The sequence below is a fragment of the Schistocerca serialis genome, chromosome 5 (genome assembly GCF_023864345.2).
Source record: "Schistocerca serialis cubense isolate TAMUIC-IGC-003099 chromosome 5, iqSchSeri2.2, whole genome shotgun sequence".
NCBI lineage: Eukaryota > Metazoa > Arthropoda > Insecta > Orthoptera > Acrididae > Schistocerca > Schistocerca serialis.
This window is the reverse complement of record NC_064642.1, coordinates 38034988-38056761: the sequence shown is the minus strand read 5'-3', so window position 1 is coordinate 38056761 and position 21774 is coordinate 38034988. Positions and strand designations below refer to the sequence as shown.

General features: G+C 38.3%; 1 protein-coding gene across 2 annotated transcripts in view; it reads right to left on the bottom strand.

The window, feature by feature from the left end:
* LOC126482307 (mortality factor 4-like protein 1) overlaps positions 1 to 21774 on the bottom strand; it is a 132559-nt gene that overhangs the window by 45712 nt on the left and 65073 nt on the right. For both annotated transcript variants that reach the window (XM_050106340.1, XM_050106339.1), the window contains 4 exons: positions 21353 to 21536; positions 19785 to 19886; positions 2075 to 2166; positions 1553 to 1655 (listed from right to left, as the gene is read on the bottom strand). In XM_050106340.1, coding sequence (XP_049962297.1) covers positions 1553 to 1655; positions 2075 to 2166; positions 19785 to 19886; positions 21353 to 21536 — 481 coding nt within the window. The remainder of the gene's footprint in view (positions 1 to 1552; positions 1656 to 2074; positions 2167 to 19784; positions 19887 to 21352; positions 21537 to 21774) is intronic.

The following is a 21774-nucleotide window of genomic DNA, read 5'->3' as shown; positions in this document are numbered from 1 at the left end:
GAACACAACTTTTCAAAAATTGATTTGTGCGAAGCATATCTTCAAATATTGCTTGACGAAGAATCTCAAAAAGTGTGTGTTGTGAATACTCATTTGAGTTTGTTTAAATATTTGTGTTTGCCTTTTATCAGTGCTTCTGCACCCTCCATTTTCCATTATGATCACAAATCGCAAGATTATCACCTAATGGGGGAGTGTGATAAACTGTGTGTTCACAACGAGGCATAATTTTTTAATACCTTCCTCACCCATTCCCCTTAGATTCTCTAAGCTTTGTCAGTTACTTTTGTTAACACTAACCAAAAACAAGAGACCAATGAAGGTTTTCAGTTCAATAACATCATCTAGTTTTATGCCTTTCTCATACTGAAATGAAGCTTTGATGATTTTAATATTGTGATTTGCATACAGAACTATAATGGGCAAAATGTCATCATCTAAGAGGCAATTCCAGCATCCCATAAGAGTTTTCGCCAGTTCTGCCATACCTAAAGATGCAGGTAACATCTGAATATTGTGGGCCCTGAAACATACTCTCTGTGATAGTGGAACTTTATTCCATCTTGTCACTTTGTTCCTTCCAATACAGTGATGGTCATTTTCCTGAAGTACTTCCTTGCCATATTCACTGTCATCTTCCTCTGTTTCTGAATCTTCCTGCAGAACTTCAGTTCCATTATCACAATCTGCATCCATTTTGTCTTCAAAATTCTCTTGAATTCAATTATTATCCTCTATAAACATCTCTTGGATTTCTTCGTAATGTTTTAGGTTGAGGATAGTATACATCTTACTGTAGCAATCAAGTATATTGTACCTAAAATGATAATATTTTGGTAAAATAATGCTATCAGATGTATTGTATCAATTTGATACTTGATATTCATACAGCCATAACAAAGATTTCAGAAAGAAAGCAAAAATGTGTTTTACATTCTTAAGTTGCTTTGTACTAATTAAATTATGCTGAGAACCAAATATGTGTACTATTTAAATAAAATGTGGTTGGGTTCAGTGCACAACACTGATAAATTAGCACGTACCTCCATAACAGAGCAGTCTCTTCAATACTGAAGTGCACAACAACAAAAAGGGTTTGAACAAGTGACATTTCTAGCAAAAAGACACGATTGCTTTCGACTGTTGACAAACAACTGACAAAATTTAAAACTAAGTCAATCTCACCAGCCACGCCCAACAAAAGGTTAATGAGTAAGCCATGGAGGATTTATTTATGTGATCAGATCTGTAATTTGTAGAAATGAAATGAAATGATCGTGTGGCATTGATGGCCAGGAGGCCCCATGCAGTGAAGTTCGGCTGCCAAGTTGCAAGTCTTATTTCGATCGACGCCACACTGGGTGATTAGTGTGACAATGATGAGGATGAAATATGATGAGGAAAACACGACACCCAGTCCACGCATGGAGAAAAATCTCCAACCTGGCTGGGAATCGAACCTGGGTCAGCTACCTGAGTGTAGTACATAATACTCTAAGTTAGTTATCAAGGAAAAGTGTAGCTACCAAAATATAAAGTTGAATTCACTCACCTCACTGTACTGAGGTCTCTCCCACTTGTATAGAAGCTGCGTGCCTAACATCACATTGAAATATTCACGAATTCCATTGATAACCTCAATAACAGCACTTTCTCTAAAGAAGAAAACATATATTAGATATTGTGATTTTGCTAGTAATACAGAGAACATAATTCAGATGAACTGATGTATACAAAAGGCAGTACAGAATCCAAAAATTCTAGAAATCTAGCTGATATTTGACAAAATATAACACAGTATTTGATTATGATACTAAGAGATCCATGGAGAGGAAACCAAATGTAAATTCATTGTTTCATCCTGTAATCAGCAATGAGCAAATAAATGTACGGTAGTAGACCACAAAAATCAGAAACTATTACTACTACAATTTTATTAAGCTCAACCACATTTACTGGTGTCCAAACTGAATGATATTCAACTTTATTACATCAGCTACTAAAAGCTGCAATTGTGTTTGTTTGTGGCAGTACTTAAATATGGGCTGAATAAGATATTCATATAGGTACTTACTTGTATGGTGTGTTACTTTTACTTGAAGTTTTAAGTTTCACATATGCATCCAGGATCTGGTCAACACTTATCTTCGCAGGTAGGTCCACAAGCTGGAGAGGAAGCAAATGAAGAGAACAATTATGAGATTTTACTTAAAATTCTCAGTCAAAAGACACACCAATTCTACATTCCAATTCTGGTGTATTACATCAATTGGTTACCTAAGAGATAAATAATTGAAAACAAATAAGAACCTATTTTTGTTGTAAGGTTGGTATCATCCATAACCTGGTCTCCCAATCTGACACTATGATTCAAATCATAAAATTAAAATATATCAAGCTGTACTCAAACATCTGGGTCTTAAGCACTTTTTAAAGAGAGAGAGAGAGAGAGAGAGAGAGAGAGAGAGAGAGAGGGGGGGGGGGGGGGGGGGGACAATCAATGAGTTTGAGGGCAGCTTGACCTCTGAAGGTTCTGTACAAATTTCATTATTTATGTAGATGGTTCATCTGCATGTTTTGATGAGCGAGTTTGGGAATATGAAGTATGTGACGTAAATGACTGTATCTTTTGACTGCATTGATTTGGAAGTTTAAATTTATTTACACTTACAAGGAACAATAGACCTCAGGATTAGACATACATTTTAACTTGATACCTCTACCCGTTTATGAGAAAAAGGGGTGTTGACAGGCAGGCAGGCGGATGGGTAACTGATCCTAAAGGGGCTCTATTTGTCCTGACTGAGGCATGGAACCTTAATCAGTGTTGTAAGAGAAAGGAAATTTTCACTCCCTAGTTTCTGCCACATAAGACTCTTGAGAATATTCAAGGCTTTCTATGTACCCATCTTCAGGTTGTGCAAATGCACAGACAGGCAAGCTTTAAGCTTTGTATGAGATACAAATATCTCCCAGAGTTTCAAACATTTGGAATGGGTTTATAAGTTGCAAACCAAGGCTGGTTAAATATTCATTAATCACCACTGAAACCGACACCAACAGTTGTTTTAAACAATTCCTCAAAGCATAAATGTAAGAGAGTTGTTGTATTGGTGGAAAAAGAATAGTGGGTCATAAAATAATAGACAATAGGTATTTTTTTCTTACTCATCTGCATTAACTTACATTTTATATATCTAAAAACAAAGATGATGTGACTTACCAAACGAAAGCGCTGGCACATCGATAGACACACAAACAAACACAAACATACACACAAAATTCAAGCTTTTGCAACAAACTGTTGCCTCATCAGGAAAGAGGGAAGGAGAGGGAAAGACGAAAGGATGTGGGTTTTAAGGGAGAGGGTAAGGAGTCATTCCAATCCCGGGAGCGGAAAGACTTACCTTAGGGGGAAAAAAGGATGGGTATACACTCGCACACACACACATATCCATCCACACATATACAGACACAAGCCAACTTACATTTTTATACATTTAGAGATAGCTGCCATTCATCACACCAACTAGAAATTTCTCTAAGTCATCAGTTACTCGATGATGATACCTTCGTGTAGTCACAGCATCATCAGCAAGCAATTGCTGATTTTTATCCACCCTGTCCGTCAGATCCTTTATGTATATAGAAAATAACAGCAGTCCTATCACACTTTCCTGGAGCACACCTGATGATACCCTTGTCTCTGTTGAACACTTACTGTTGAGAATAACATACTGGATTCTATTACTTAAGAAATCTTTGAGCCACTCGCGTACCTGGGAACCTATTCTATGTTTGTACCTTTGTTGCCAGTCTGCAGTGAAGCATTGTACTGGCGGTTTCCAGTGATTAAGGGTGGCAGTGTGGTACTGGTGTGCAAGACTCACACTCCCCCCTCGAATATCAAACTTACTGGGAGTTGCTTCACCGATCTTCTCTACAGGATAGCCGGCTGTGATGCTCTGCCCGACTTCTTCTCCGAAAATAAGATGCTGCTTTGGAGGAATTTTCTATACTTTTAATATAACTCCGTACGCTTGAAAATATTTTGAACTCAGTCACACTGTATTTTCATCACACATAACAGTTTTCATACAACTAAACGATTCTCGTAAGTTCAACACCTGGTCCGTCAGAAGCTATCACACTCATTTTTCCTGAAATACAGTCTACAAATCTCTCAAAGTTTAACAAGACAACTGTCCGGACCTTACAAAAGTGAATGAATGAATAAGTAATTGTCTCTTCTCTTCTTTCAACAACATTCAAATGTTCACACAGTAATGCTTGACATCCAACAGACTACGGCGTGTTTATTCCTTGAGCTGCACGTGTAACTTCTTAGGCGGGCTCGGCGACTACCTGCCCGTGCCGATTATCCGTGTGATACACGTCCGTCCTGCACACACATTATTGTGGTGCAGTAGACACAGTTCTACTTTACCACACTCATCTCTCAGTGGAACTGACAGGTCTGTAGAATTTACCCAGAAATTCTCAAGGCACTATACTGTGTCAAATGTTTTTGTAAACCTAGAAATATGGAAGCAGTCAGTTGCCCTTCATGCATAGTTTGCATATATCACATGAGACAAGGGCAAGATGAGTTTCACATGAGCAATTGTTTCTAAAACCATGCTGATTTGTGGACAGAAACTTTTTCGTCTCAAGGAAATTTGTTATATTTGAACTCAGAATATGTTTAAGAATTCGGCTGAGAAGTGATATTAATGACATTGGTCTGTAATGTAGCAGGTCCATTTTTTATCCATCTTATGAGCAGGAGTAGCCTGCACTTTTTTCCCAGTCACTTAGGACTTTGACCTGGCAGTCGCGATAAATGCAAGCTACGTAAGGGGCCAGTGCCATAGGGTACTCTTTGTAAAATTGAACTGGGATTCCATCCAGACCTGGTGGCTTATTTTCCAATCTTTCAGTTGTTTCTCTGCACCAGGGAGCATCTTGAAAGGCAGCTTACACTAAGCTAAATTACCAACAATTTATGAGCACTGTCTGTTTGAAGGTGACACGATTTCTGCTACTTTAGAATCACCATAGGATGCTGGTTTGTGACTCATCAAGTGTCATTGCTAGGCAATGTAACTGATGCAGGCAAGCTGAGACAGTTATCTTTGATTTTAAGAAGGGAATCAAGATAATACTTATGTCAGGATCTGGTCCCTGTTACCAAATGTAGTTGAAAAGGCCAAAGAGAAACTCTTTAGACACGTTCCTAAGGTGGGACAGAATACTACAAAGTACACCAGTTAGCTTCAATGGAACACACCATATGGATTCGAGTTTGCACACATATAATGGGCTATTAATAATACCAGAAGGAAAATTCACCACAGAAATCTATACAATTATTAAATACCACTGTACTGTTGAAGTCCAGATGCATTATTTTTTACAGCCTTTTTCTGATACAGCAGAGTGGGTTCCTTGTTGTTACCTGTTATGTAATAAACATGTTCTGCCATTTTGTGGACTCCATCCATAGTCCGATCCACGAGCGACGGCAGCTTGCGCAGCTCGAGACATGGGTGGTGATTGCATTGTCGCTGGTTGCAAGTGATGGTTGAGGTATGCACATACGTGTGCTCTGAGCTTTAAGAAAGTTTGTATACTGCAAATAATGTCTCTCACTTGCTTGTGCACAATTTGTCACTCACCACCACCAACAGCCATGGCAACTTACAAAAAACGGAATAAAATTTCACTAAATAACTCGCTATGATCAAGTATAATGCTTGCACTGTCTACGACATTCACAGCAGACTCCTGAGAACAATGCTGACTGCTCACTGATAGTTGGATAATGCGTGACGCAGACATGCAGAGCAAGTTTAAACTCGACCACCATCGATCGTGATTTCAACTATAGTGGAGAAGGTAACGGATCTTCATTATTTAATACAGATGTACCTGAAGGTTGTCTACCTTCTCATGGGAATGCTCCTTCCTGACTTTCACCCTTTGGTGCCTTTCACAGAATGATTGATGAACATGTAGGGTCTTTAATAATTATGTGTTATTTATAGTTGTTCAAAGCAGAGATCTGGCAGAAAACTACGTAAAGACATATCGTCAGTGAACATTTTAGAGATTTAGACATGTTGAGCCACAAGCAGCAGCAATCGAACAAGGAGGCCGATGATCAGTGGAGTTTGCAAAGCAGCAATCAGCACTTCAACAGATCAATGACCAAGTAAACGAGCAATGCTTCTAAGGGGAACAACGACCAGTGCAGTTTGCACATCAGTGGTCAGTGCCCCAGGCACTCGAGTTTCGGCTTGTTCTACACACCTATGTCACGCATTCTTGGACAGCCAATGAGCATTTAGTAGTGTCCTGAGCACTCTGCTCTGAATGCCATAGCTAATGCAAGCATTACATGTGATCGTAGCGAATTGTTTCGTGACTTTTTATTCCAACTGTCACAAGTTGTCATCACTGATGGTGATGGTAAGTGATACAATCCACCTAAGCAAGAGAGAGACATAATTTGCAGGATATACACTTTCTTCAAGAGGAAAGCATGTGCATGCGCATACCACGACTGTCACTTGGAATCGTCAACAACACAATCCTCATCCGTGCCTCAACATGTGTGAACCACCATCGTTCGTGGATCGGACTATAACAACACAATACTTCCCACCTCCTTTCATACTGGCAGGTCCGTCTCTCATGTCATCTTATGGTCAAAAGTACCCAGACGAGCCTATATAATTCAGAATTGATCAGATGGCATACTTAGTTGAGCTGAGTCACTAGATAGTCCCCAAATGACACATGTATGCTTAGAGCTTCTGATCACATAATGTGCATAAAATCTCTAACACATAGATGTGTATGTTATGAATGAGAGGTGGAGATTGTGGGAGGAGTGGCAATTGTTTGACTAACTCAGTAAGACCTCACCTGTAGAAAGGTTCATGTTATGGTAGGTGAAAACAATAAATGTGATGGTTTGAGCTGCATGAAAAGTAGCAATGACTGTGTGTAAGTTGACACAGAGAGGAATAAGTCTAAGTTGACATGAAGGTGGGATCAGTGAATTGTTGTAAGTGTCCTTGATAAACTCATAGCCTCAGTCCTTTCGACATGTGTTTTGTCTTTCCTGTGACTAATGTCACAAGACAATATATGGTTTGATATGGGCCTTTTGGAGACATGGTCAAAATAGTTTGTCCCACAACAAAAATTTTTAAATACTCAATAATTATGACCTCTGAATCCATTTTAATTATACGGGGATGGGGGAGATACCATGGGATCCACTATTAATTAGTATTTCTGTTACCAAAGTGTCTTTTCCCAAACAAAGTGTTTTATTAAAAGAGGGAGGAGGCACACTCATGATGCATCATAAACTAATCAGATGGGCTTTATAATCTACGTACACAACCATAACAAATTCATCTTCGTTGGGTAATAAAGGAAGCATGAAATCCAATAACTTTTTTTTTTAGTTAAGATTTCCTTTGCTGAATATTCTTTCTTACTTTCTTCATTTTTTTGTAAATAAGGACTGACTGCAAAGCTGTGAAAATAGTACTTTGAATGTTTAGGAGTAAAACTAAAGTCAGTGTGGTATCTGAGCAGACAAACTGAGCTTTTTTTCCCAAGATCACTACAAATGATGATACATATTGAAGACATTTTGCAGCTTTAAATTAATTCTGATCTCTTGAACTTTCCTCTCTGCAACAAGGAAGGGACATTCCTTGTCTGTTTCATGAGCTTTCTTGCAAGCTCCTTGAAAGTAACAAAGCCTTTGCCTGTAGGTGTGAAGTGAGTACACATTTCTGTTACTCCAAGCACTGCAAATGGTTTAGAAGATATGGAGTGTACAGTCAAGAAAATATAGCTGATCTTAATACAGTCAGGTAAAACTGGGTTGTTCAATACAACAAAAAAGGCATTTTATCTACTTCAACTTTCTTTTTACACTCTTTGTTAAGCAACTTGTTTTTGTAACACCATCACGTGCCCATTACTGTTGTAATTCAATTGGATCTAAATGCTAAATGCATGGTGCAACATCCCACTATGAATTAAGTGTGTTGTGTAGCTAAGTCAGTATTGAGTATTCCACAAACCTCTTAGGTTTAAGGAATTTAGTCCCCTATGCAGTAACATCAGCTTGTACTAGGACGATACCAATCTTCACATCAATTTGAAGTCCATTTGTTACTCCCTCCAAACTTTTAGAGATACAAGAAGGCATGCATAAGGGCACTTACACACTAGAGCAAATAAATCTTCAGAGACAAAAAGACCATATATTCTTATACACATGTGGAACATCCATACTTTTAACACAAATAAATAAGCCACCATCCTTACAATAATAAAGTTCTCGATGATTATACATTTGTTCTAAAACTGTTTGTTGTTCATTCTGTTTCAAGCATAAAGAAAACTGGGCTGCAGTGCGCAACCAATGGCAGGTGTCAAGATCGTGAGAGTTATGATTGCAAACCAATAGCTAACCAATGACCACTAACCACTGTCCACCAGTGCACAGAAGCCATCTAAGTTTCTCCTCAGAGAAAATGATGCCTTTGAAGAGCTTGGAATAAAATGAAGATAGCTGTACCAGTTAACTAAGTGTAAGTTTTTGTCCAGTCTGAATTGTGAGATCACTCTGAGAATATGCAAAACCTTTGTATCTAAGATACTAAATATATGTCCTCGATGGGAAGTGTTCATCAGAGACAAGGGTATTGTTGGGAGCGTCCAAGGGCTGCGTGATAGGATTACTCTTATTCTCTACATACATAAAATATCTGATGGACATGGTGATCAGCAGTCTGTGGTTGTTTGCTGACGATGCTGTGGTGCATGGGAAGATGTCATTGTTGAATGACTGTAGGAGAGTAAAAAATGACTTTGATGAGTGGCACCTTGCTCTAAATTTATAAAAAGGTAAATTAATGCAGATGAGTAGGAAAAACAATTCCGTAATGTCCAAATACAGCATTAATGGTGTGCTGCTTGACACTGTCGCATCAGCTGAATATCTAAGCATAACACTGCAGAGTGTGTAGTGCACCAATTTGGGTTGGCACTACTGTCTTCATTCTCCATTTGAGCGAACTCATCCAAGCCCTACTTATGTTAATACTGTGAATAAATGTTTGTTAAATATATGTACTTAAAATTTGTTCTTTTTTCCTGTTCCGTGTAATCCGAGGAGAATGCACACAATGTGTTCTAGCGGTGTTCCCCTCGAAGCAGTGTCCGGCAGTGCAGATCATTTCTGCAGATAGAGCTGATGGTGTCATACGTGAGAACATCACTCCACCATTGTCTTGAACCTCTGTATTCATTGTTAATGAGTTGCAAAATTTTAAAAAAATATTGAAAAAAGTTAAAAATTACTGTTTGACTCTCGAACTGTTAACATGTGTGATATTTGTGAGGTAGCCCTCCATTGTAAGAAAATAAAATGGCCAGTTATATCATTTGAAGGAAAAAAATTAAAAGAAAAAAAAAATCTGATGTTGACAAAGTCTTCCCTGAGTAATGTAGTCAAAAGAGAGTTACGTGAACATTTATAATTCTTTTAAAAGTGTCTCAAACCTTCATGCTGGAAGTTGATATTGAGAATTAACATGAAAAAAATTCCACTGAAGATACGGAAGTTATTTCTTATTACAGAAATGTTTTTGAAAAATGTTTTATTATGGAAGTCACCATAGTTTCGATCTGAAAATATTTTTAAAATGCAATCAGTGATAAATACTCGTAAATACAAATTCTCTAAGAAGTGCATGAAGTCAATGTCAATTGATGTAGTACCAAACTATCAATCTTAGCTTAGACGGGTTAAGTGAACTTTGCCATCGAATTTCAAAGATTTAGACTATTTTGGTGTACAGAAAGTGACACTCAAAGTTAATTAAATGGATACTCAGCTTGCACAATCCAGGTTAAGTGATTGAAATATTATGGCTAATGGTGTCTGAATTTTGGATTCAAGGCACTGCACTACAGCGAAGTTAAACAATGTTGCTGATAGGCAGAATTTTTTTTAATTTCAATCAACACTTCATGCGTAACTTTCTGCAGCTTGTGACCTATGATGACTAATTATACATCGCACTTTAAGCCAGCCCTTCTCTCTACGGCACTGTGCAATATATTCAACATAATCCAGAATAATAATACCAATATAAAGCAATATTACAGAAGAAATAAAACTTTGTATGAGGCTTTGTACCACTCCGATAAACTTTGTCAAGTTTCTCAACTGAAGATTATTGCACGAAGGAAGGAAGCTTATTAACATCATAATACATCATACAATGGGATGTTATACCTCATCATGGAGACCAACGGTTCCAGGATGTAGCTAGAAGAGAAATGGAGGAAAGCATCGAATTACGAGTTGTCATGGGAAGACCGACTCTACAAGAAGTTTGTGTAGACCAAGACTTTACTCACAACTGCAGCAACTTTTAAAATTTGTCCACGTGCAGTCTAGCAGCTTGCAGTCGACTCAGAGTACATCTATGGCAGCTGTGGGTGGCTCCGAGACTTCGTCACCAGCCTTCAGCAGCAGTTGGCATATAAACTTGTACTACAGTAGTAGGCGTGGGCTTCATGTCTATCTTGGCCACAATAATGTGTCCACTATGCTGTTTGCAGTAGCTTACCTGCACTCCTTTTTTTTTTTATTCATTATTAAACCTACTCCTGCACTACCCCTATTTGATTTTGTATTTATAACCCTGTATTCACCTAACCAAAATTCTTGTTCCTCCTGCCACCGAACTTCACTAATTCCTACTATATCTAACTTTAACCTATCCATTTCCCTTTCTAAATTTTCTAACCTACCTTCCCGATTAAGGGTTCTGACATTCCATGCTCCGATCCATAGAACACCAGTTTTCTTTCTCCTGATAACGACGTCCTCCTGAGTAGTCCCCGCCCGGAGATCCGAATGGGGGACTATTTTACCTCCGGAATATTTTACCCAAGAGGACGCCATCATCATTTAACCATACAGTAAAGCTGCATGCCCTCGGGAAAAATTATGGCTGTAGTTTCCCCTTGCTTTCAGCCATTCACAGTACCAGCACAGCAAGGCCGTTTTGGTTAGTGTTACAAGGCCAGATCAGTCAATCATCCACACTGTTGCCCCTGCAACTACTGAAAAGGCTGCAGCCCCTCTTCAGGAACCACACGTTTGTCTGGCCTCTCAACAGATACCCCTCAGTTGTGGTTGCACCTACGGTACGGCCATCTGCATCGCTGAGGCATGCAAGCCTCCCCACAAACGGCAAAGTCCATGGTTCATGGGGGGAGATATGGAGAAAATGTCATTAATAGTTCTGGAGAAAATCTTGTAGAATTCTGTAACCAATATGACTTGAAAATTCTGAACACACACTATTCCCATAAAGGTATCCACAGATATATAGGGGAGAAAACCATCATTACAGCAGAAATCAATAATTGATTACATCATTACCAAGCAACCGCCAAAAATGGTAGTTCAAGACTGTAGAGCCATGCGGGGAGCCAACTGTGGGTCTGATCGCTACTTAGTTTTAGCAAAGTGGACATACCCATTTAGGAGAAAACCATCAACAACAGGACAAGTGGCAGACCACAGCAATCATGAGAAATTAGAACGGGCAAGGTATAAGCTCTTTCTCCTGAAGCAGTTCAGCATCACGGATTTATTTCAACATAGGTTAGAAGATGAACTAAAAGCAATTCCAGAAGATGATAATGTTGGAGTAGAATATGAAAATATTAAAAAAGCACTTACAAAAATTTCTCTAGAGGTACTAGGGACGGGGAGTAAGAGTCTAGGAAAACAGATCCTCCATGGATGTCTGATGACCTGAAGATGTTGATTAGGGAAAAGAAAAATCTCTACAAAAAATGGTTATCATTTAATCACTACAGGACAAACAAAACTTCCAGGCAACAAATTACATATTAAGAAACAAAATTAAATCAGAAAAGAACAAGATGTGGGAACAGAAATGTATTGAAACTGAGAGCCTAACAGGAGGATCAGAAACAACAGAAATGTGGAGGACAATTACCAGTATGAAGAAAACACAAGTAAACAAAGCAGTATACAAGCTAATTCCCTTAAAGGAATGGAAAACGCATTATGCAGGCCTTTTAACTGAAGACAGACCATATTACACGCAAGGGAATGAAGAGAAGATGGAAGTAATTGATCGAAACATAAACATTACAATAGTGGAAGTGAACTGCGCATTAATTAAAATGAAGAATGGCCAATCACCTGGTCCAGGAAACATTCCTGTTGAATTATTGAAGGCTGGAGGAAGATATATGAAGAAACAACTAACCTGTCTGATGAACAACAGTGGTAAAAGGATTGAAATTCCCTCAAAATGGAAAAAGTCATATATGACTTCTATTTTCAAGAAAGGGAACTGAAAAGACACAAACTGCTACAGAGGCAATAGTGTCAACTGTACAATGAGCCACTTATTTGGCAAGATAATGTTTGAAAAATTAGACAAAATGTCAGCCACCATATGGGGGAAGACCAGAGTGGGTTTAGGCAGAACAGATCATGTACAGATAACTATTTATTTTACAACTAATGGAGAAATTTATGGCATCAGGGAAAGAGCTACACACTGCCTTTGTAGATTTAGCAAAAGCCTATGATACAGTCCCTAGCTCTAAGCTGCGGGGAGCTATGAAAGATACAGGTACGGATGATCAGCTTTTACAAATTATTATTGAAATGCACAGAGATAATGCGGTACAGATTAAATGAGGTTCAAAGTTATCAGAATCTATTAATGTCACTAAAGGTTTGCGATAAGGTTGCAGTATGTCACCATTCCTGTTCAATTTATATGTAGAAGTGGCTCTCCGAAATCGGAAGAACAGCTGCAGAGGAATGGGAATCATTGTCAACGATGTACAGATATTTTCATTAAGTTTTGCTGACGATCAAGCTATTATAGCACAATATGATTATGACCTTGAGTTCATGATACGATGATTATATCAGGAATACAACAGATGGGGAGTACAAATGAGTCTAACAAAAGCAGAGTATCTGATGGTGAATAGTAATGGGTCATTCCAAGTCAATTCAACCAATTTGAGAAAATGTTCCAGCTGATAGTCTCAGATTCGGCTGAAATTTAGCACACCAATCCTACCAAGTGTGGAACACTCATATACAAAATTTTAAGTTCCCCTCCCAATTAGTTCCAGAATTATGGCTTGTGAAAGAAGGTGGCGTGACCTGGAAATTGCAACCTGCATCTGGCAATCTATCTTCAGACCCAACTTCAGGTCTTAATAGCTTTGGAAGAGAACACACTCTATGAATCAAAACACCAACAACATATTTCTGAGGGAAAATAAAAAATTCCAAAATGTGATTAAAAAAATGTAATTCGTTAAAAGGTACATATTGTAGGTGCCCTCTATGCCAAATATAATTCACTCAAAAAGGGTATAAATTTTGTGTGTGGTAAGCTTAATGTGGCCTAAACTCACACACAACTCATCTTGCCCATATCAGTCACACAAACAGAGTTACATGCACACGAAAATACAAAAATTTGAAAAATTACCTGAAAAACATGGATTTTCTAAGTGTGGTAGCACAAAAGGGACAAGTGATATCCAAGCCAAATTTCAAACACTGCATAAGTAGACCATAATATAATATGTGGCAACATTTCAACTTGTTATTGCAAGGAATTTGTGTACAATAAAAGTTGACAGAGATGTATTTGGTTACGTTTCTTTTAACACAATTTAGCCAGTAATAATGACGATGCAGACAGCTTGATTCAGATAAGGCTGCAGCAACTGTTGGGAACCATTAGGCAACAGAAAGTTAAACAATGGTAGTTTTCAGGGAAAGAATGAGTAATTGTTAGGCAGGAACAATAAAGGAAACAAGCAACAATTACAGGTTACTCATGTTTTTAAGTTTCTAGTTCAGACTGGTCAGTACTGTCGTGGAAAGTCAGTATGGAGGCAGAAGAGTGTACTAGTGGTGCTTTTGTTCAAACAAGTTGCAGTATTGGTAGAGCACAAGCATCTGAATGTCATAAAACAACATATGGAATAAAATGTGGCATTTGCTTTGTACTGTACGATCTGGATGAATCGGACCAAGATTTGTTGCTATGGAGATCCGGGATGCACTCTGTGGGCACAAGAAATACAGTTCCAGAAAACTTTAGTGTTTGTTATCATCATATGAAAGTGTTTCTGGATAAGTATTCTTTCCTACAAAGAAGTTGTTTGGATCCATTTCGGATTCATAAGAAGACAGTGAAGTGTAGCCTCAGAGAAATTGATATAAATTCAGTATTGGAAGTGAATCAGCGCATGGGACTTGACATGAAACCAGGACAAACGTTATGTTCCAGGTGTGTTACACTGCTAAAAAACGAAGAATATTCTGATAATTTACATGACAGTGATGAAGAGTATCAGCCACCTACAACCACAGCGGATGAGCAATTAAATACTTTAGTGACTGCTCTTGGTTTGTCTCCCATGAAGACACACAAAGTTGGGAAAAGAGACAGGCCCAGCTATGGTAGAAGAAAACTACAAGACGCTCAAATGAATTAAAACACAAAATAGCTGACACACTAATGGTGGAAGAGGAAGAACTATCTGCTCCAAAGGAACAGAAATCATGTCACAAATGCTCTGATTTGGACAAAATTGTGCATGATTTGGAAGAAAAATGTGCCATATCCACACACCAGAAAAAAAGTAGCTATTCTTACCCTTGCACCTTCCAGATGGTCTATTGACTACACTGCAAAGGAATTCAATGTTTCTACATATATGGTAAAGCAAGCTAAGAAAATAAAAGCAACCCAAGGAGTGCTTCCACAACTTCAGCAGGCTCAGGGTAAGCAATTGAGTTCAGAAATAAAGGTGCTAGTGTCAGAGTTTTATGAAAATAATTACTACAGCCGAATAATGCCTGGAAAAAAAGACTGTGTAACGGTGAAAATGGGAAATGTATGTGTACAGATGCAAAAAAGGCTGTTGCTATGCAACATATCAGAACTATTTGTAGAGTTCAAGGAAAAGTATCCCAATACCAAAGTAGGTTTACAATCTTTTTTCAATCTTTGGCCAAAATGGGTTGTGCCTGTAAGTGCAAGGGGCACACACAATGTTTGTGTATGTGAGACCCATCAAAATGCTAAGCTGATGTTTGCTGCTATAAAGGATTCTGGTCTGGATTACAAAGGTGCAATGAAGCTGCTAGTGTGTTGCATCAGTTCCTACCAGTGCATGATACACAGGTGTGAAAAGTGACCTGGTAAGGCAAATCTTGCAGAACACACGAATAACAAACCTGTATGGTGAACTCCTTATGGATGACGATGAACTTGTTTCTTATAAACAATGGATGCACACGGATCGCACAAGTCTTGAAACAAAGCAAAGTACAGTGGAAGATTTTGTTGAAATGTGTTGTCAAAAAACGGACAAACTGACCACACACAGCTTCACAGCAACAGCACAATCGGCTTATCTCCAGTTTTGCAAGGATAATTTGAAACAAGATGAAATTATAGTAATACTAGACTTTTCTGAAAATTATGCATTTATAGTTCAAGATGCCATCCAAGGATATCATTGGGACAACAGTCAAGCAACTCTCCAGCCATTTGCGATTTACTACAGAGGAGAATCAGGTGATGTGTCTGTCATGAACCTGTGCGTTTTTAGTGACTGTTTAATTCATGACGCCATTGCAGTTCATGCCCACATTTTCACTGTCGTGGCATATGTGAAAAACAAGCTGCCTCACATACATTTTGCGAAATACTTCAGTGATGGGGCAGCTAGTCAGTACAAAAACTGTAAAAATCTCAAAAATTTATGCATGCATTACCATGATTTTCAGATTCACGCAGAATGGAATTTTTTCACAACTAGTCATGGTAAAAATGTATGTGATGGTATTAGTGCTACCATTAAGCATGCATTATGCACGATATGTTTTCTCTTTGTAAAAACAGAAAAACTTCCTTGTTGCTCAAGTGCATAATCAAGTAGTCGTCGAGTGTGGATCTGCTCTAACTTTCATGAATGAGCATAGAATTGTTAATTTACAACCCAGAGTTGATTTAAAAATTATTCTAGGAACCACAGCCCGACTTTAGTGCAAACAAATCACGCGCAAATTCTCAAATATCAGCGCGGAGTTTAAGATACGCAGCTGGATATAGGACGTTATCGTTGCATGTGGGATTCAGTAACATTAACCGCAATTTACGGACATTAGCTTGATAATAACTATCAAAGACTTATATGAGTGGCATAGTAATTGTCTTGGTGTTTAAAGCAAGCAAGGAGCGATTTACTGTCGGGATACGACAAACATTAATCATTGTATAGTCAGCTTGTTGATACATTGCTTAGAAACTCATAAACGGACAGCGATAGAACTATCGAAACAATCTTTTAAGTATCAATGACCACCACACACGTGTCCCGTTCTCTCTACATTTCTACATTGAAAACCCTGAGATATAGCCGCGGTACGAAGAAGGAAGAAAGAAAGAAGAGGAAAGATCAGTGAAAGAAACAGAGCAAACAGAGAAGGGGAGGTCACAATGTGTCAATCTATTCATCAGGGATATGGGTACTTTGGCATTACAAAAATGCTTAAAAGCATATGGCTTAAGCATTGCTATAGGAAAAATATGAGTAGGACTATTACAAGAACAATTCGTTCATGCCAATTGTGTCAAAAGGTAAAGCAAACCCCAGCCATAGTTAAACATAACATCTATCCTACAATACTGGAGAAACTACAGGATTTATGCGCTGTCAATTTCTATGGTAAACCGCCAAAAGGTAAAGGTGGAGTACAATATATATTTCGTGATAGAATATTGATCTAAATAAGTTAGATTACACCCACTGAAATGTGCAAATGTGAAAAGTGTTGCTAGATGTCTACAGAAAGAGATTATCTAATTAACACAGGTACCCTTAAGAGGATTTTATAGACAATTGAAGTGAGTAATAATTATACACAATATATAACATGTAAATATTTCAAAATATTGTCCTCGAAGTAATTTTGCAGATAGAACAATGAAATAATTAGGGTGTCTTTGTCATACTTACTGCTAAGAGAGGCATAGTAAACAGACAGATATGCACCCTAAGTCTGAGGCTGTATTAAATGAACTACCACATCTACCACATAGTGGTACAGGAATGGTACCTCGAGAAGTTGTGGGCAACGAAGTAGAAGGAAAATCATTGTTAGCTTTTTTTTTAAAATGGCCCGAAGATAATCATAAAATCACTGAAATTAACCAGGCAAAGGGAGAGGATAACCTAAAGAACAGCACAGAGTTAAAACTCAAGAAGTATAATGAAACAGCTGTTGTTCCTATATTTAAGGTAAGGGAGAAAGTAATGATTCAAGCTCACGCTAAAAGCTCTAAGCTTCACAAGGAAGTAGGGAAGTTTTTCATTTATTCTGGGTCCATTGTGGGTGGTTATTGTGCCACCACTGCAAAAATTTCAACACTCATTGACCATCACCTCCAACCAATTCCCAATAATCTATCCTCTCACATCAAAGAAACCAACCACTTCCTTCACTGACTCTCCATCATCCCCACCCCCCTATCTCCTGGATCTCTACTTGTCACAGTTGACACCATCTCCCTGTACACCAACATCCCTCATGCCCATGGTCTTACCTCTACTGAATGCTACCTTTCCCAATGTCCTTCAGACACCAAATCCACTACCTCATTCCTCATACACCTTACTAACTTTATCCCAATCAACAACTACTCCTCCTTTGAAGGGAAGGCCATGGGCATCCGCATGGCATCCTCCTATGCCAACCTTTCTAGGAGACCTTTCTAGCCTCCCAAAAAAAACAAATCCAATTGTCCACCACGATTAATGGCCAATGTCAAACTGTGGCCAAGAGCGAAGCAGACCGCCCTATCGCACAGTATGCTGAACACACTTGATTTCAATGACTACTTTACTACCTGAGTCATCTAGATCCTCCCCTCCACCACCACCTTTTCTAAACTATACACTCTCATAATTATCCCAGCCTCAGCCTAAAGTAACATACTGTCCCCACACCCTCCACCCAACAGTTCCACCATCTCCGTCCTATCATCTCTTCCCCTTTCTCATCTTCCACCCTGTTCATTTGCCCAATGCATCTGCCCATCTTTCCCTGCTCCTCTCCTTTTTTGCTCCTTTTTTCCCCTCGCTCTCTGCCCCCACAAACTCCTGACACTGTACCTGTTGGAATTCTGATTCCTGCACACTCCATCAGACAGCATTCACCTCTCTGCCCACCTGTAAACTACTATCCCTCCCCCATCCCTGCCCCCTCTACATTGCTGCTTGCACCCCACATGATAGTTGCATACCAGCCTGAGATGCTGGAGTTGGCAGTCATGTGTGCGGGTGGTGTGCTTGTTTCTGTGTACGAGTAGTGTGTGTCTCTCTTGCTGATGGCAGCTGACACTGAAAGCTTTATGTATGTATCTTAATTGTGCCTGTGTGCAACTTAATGTGTTTTCTTTACAATAAGTAGCAATCTGTCTTTTCTTATGTAGTTGTTAAATATAACCTCTGATGTACAAGAATGTCTATCAAATTGGATAGGTGGTTCTAAAGTACCATGGTGAATCTTATTATTGTTATAGTCATACTATAATAAGGAGAAAACTATATGTTGACATACAAAGGTTAATCTTAATAATATTACATAGCTTAATGTAGAAACTACCAGAAAGCAAAATTAAAAGAAAGAAATGAATCTAATGCACAAGATGAAGATCAAAATCATCTGATCTGAGACATAATTGTGTTCTACATGTTAGTATGAAAGATACCAAGCATTTTAATGATATTGTTATAGCCAAATGACCATACCTCACCTGTCATTCAACAACATCTTTGCCTCTGCACTTCCGCCTCGACTGACATCTCTGCCCAAACTCTTTGCCTCTGAATATGTCTGCTTGTGTCTGTATATGTGTGGATGGATATGTGTGTGTGTGCGCGTGCGAGTGTATACCCGTCCTTTTTTCCCCCTAAGGTAAGTCTTTCCGCTCCTGGGATTGGAATGACTCCTTACCCCCTCCCTTAAAACCCACATCCTTTCGTCTTTCCCTCTCCTTCCCTCTTTCCTGACGAAGCAACCGTTGGTTGCGAAAGCTAGAATTTTGTGTGTTTGTTTGTGTGTCTATCGACGTGCCAGCGCTTTCGTTTGGTAAGTCACATCATCTTTGTTTTTAGATATATTTTTCCCACGTGAAATGTTTCCCTCTATTATATTCGAATCATACAATTAGCTACATTGTTAATGTTCTTATTACTGGTTTATTATCCATATCAATATTACTTCTTTCTTCTTTAAGAAAGCTTGTTCTTATCATCATTTTAAATAAAACCAGATGTTACTACACACAAAATGTAGAAGGCTCATTTAGTCAGTGTGACTTGGGTTCTTTATGTCCCCATTTATAACTTCTAAACACATATTCCTTATCTCTGTACTTTAATTTCTGAACAATATAGTTACATCTTCGTAAAAAGTCTGTTTAGGTTTTCAAATTCCTGTTAAATCTATCAATTTTCAACATTTGAAAAGAATGGCATTTTTATATATATTCAACCATGTCTGTATATAATCTTAAATTTGCTTCATTAGACTGAAGAAGTACATAGGACTTTTCATACCCTTCAAAAATTTCACTTACTTTCCTTTGTCTACAGATGAAATCCCAATCATCAACAAGCCATGGTTTTAGTTCATCTGGTAATTTTACTTTCACTTCCACTTTCGTGGTAAATTGTTCCTCCTGGACAAGAAACAAATACACATTAGTCTTATCAGTGAATGGATAAATTGGACATAGGTAAATATGTTTGGAGGAGGAGGAGATTACTGTTTAATGTCCCATTGACAACTAGGTCATTAGAGACAGAATGCAAGCTTGGATTAGAGAAGAACAGAGAAGGAAATCAGACAAGTCGTTTCAAAGGAACCATCTCAGTATTTGCCTCAAGCGATTTAGGGAAAATCATGAAAACCTAAATCTGTATGGTTGCTCACAAGTTTCAACCATCGTCCTTCCGAATGTGAGTCCAGTGTGCTAACCACTGCGCTATCTCATTCGGTGTAAATATGTGTGGTTACATGGGAATACCGTATTTCTGTTTTCTTTTTAACTTTGTGGTTATATACAGAGTGGTCAAAAACTGTTTGAAAAGCTTGTAAGGGTGTTGCATGGTAGGTTATGTTGAGAGATAATTTCTAAGAAAAAAATTCGATACATTGCGTCGTTTCTGAGTTAATTAGCACTTAAATTAAGCTTACAAGGGCGTTGCAGGAAAGGCTGTGCTGAAAAATGACTGTCAAGAACAAAAGTCAACATGTTTCATCGTTTCTGAGTTAATTACCATTGACGTTATTCAAATCAGGCCACTGCAGCATCAATTCAAGTGGCTCACCGCATACAATTAGTGTCAGCTGTTCTCATAGCGCTGATGATAAGTGCATGAGACCGCTCAGCTTCTGGCTTGAGTTTGATTTTTACTGCTGTCCCAGGTCCAATTTTTGTACTGCTCTCTTGTTTTAGAAAACCAAACAAAGAACACATTTAGGAACACCGCCTCTGGTGGGCTGCTTGAATTTGCATATGCAATGGCCAGATGGCCTAACTTCAATGCTATTAATGTGGAAATGACAAAAAGCACTAAATTTTTTTCTTAACAATTACTGCTCAGTAGAACCTACCATGCAGCACTCAAACAAGCATTTCAGGTTGTTTCTGAGCACCATGAATATAACCTTTAACCCACTTTTCTTTAACACTTGTTTTAGGCAATGTAATACTGAAACAACAGAAAATAACTAAAGCATTGTGCAAAGTTAACAGAAAAAAGGAGTCTCAAATATAGTCTGTAATTTTAGTGAGAAAAAAGGGAAAAAACTTATTTGCCAGAACACACTGTCAACTAATCTTTGAATGTACACATTTCTCTTCACAATGTAGTACTAAAATATTTCTGTACTCGATGAGCAATGATGTATGGAATCTAAAACAGATAAAAAAAATGTGCATCATCACAAAACAGCAGCAATAATATATCAATAACTGACTAGGACAAAAAGAGAATTTAAATCAAGTAGATGTTTGAGCTTACTTTTAAAGATCATGTCCTTCTTAATAGATACCTCCTAAGTTTTGTGTTAATACTCAGAGGTGTACTTTGTTTACAACAAATAAGAGTATTTCCCTTTAAAAAAAATGGAAAAACAAACCGTTTCAACAGTAGGGTCAACTCGGCCCCTCTTGCGACGAGGCACATCTGATGATGAGTCTTGAGATGAGGAAGGTGTTGATGCAGCACTAGGACCTAAGGGGGTTGAGGGGCGACTCTGACCCTCTCCATCCTTGCCCACAAAAAGGGTACCATCGGATTTCCGTTTTGCTGGTTTCTTTCTCCTATAAAACAAGTAACAAGCTGAGTAAACTAATTTTCAGCTTCAAAATGAATGGGTGAAGAGGAAAATAATCTAGCATTAACAACTATAAAATAAACAGATCACATGTAATAGGTTAATAATCACATTGAAATTGCACAGTATTTTATGCACGTGCACCCCGAAATGTACCAAGAATAAACTCCCTGTCTCAACTTTCAAATTATTCCACATGTTTATACAGTAAAGTAATGTTGGTT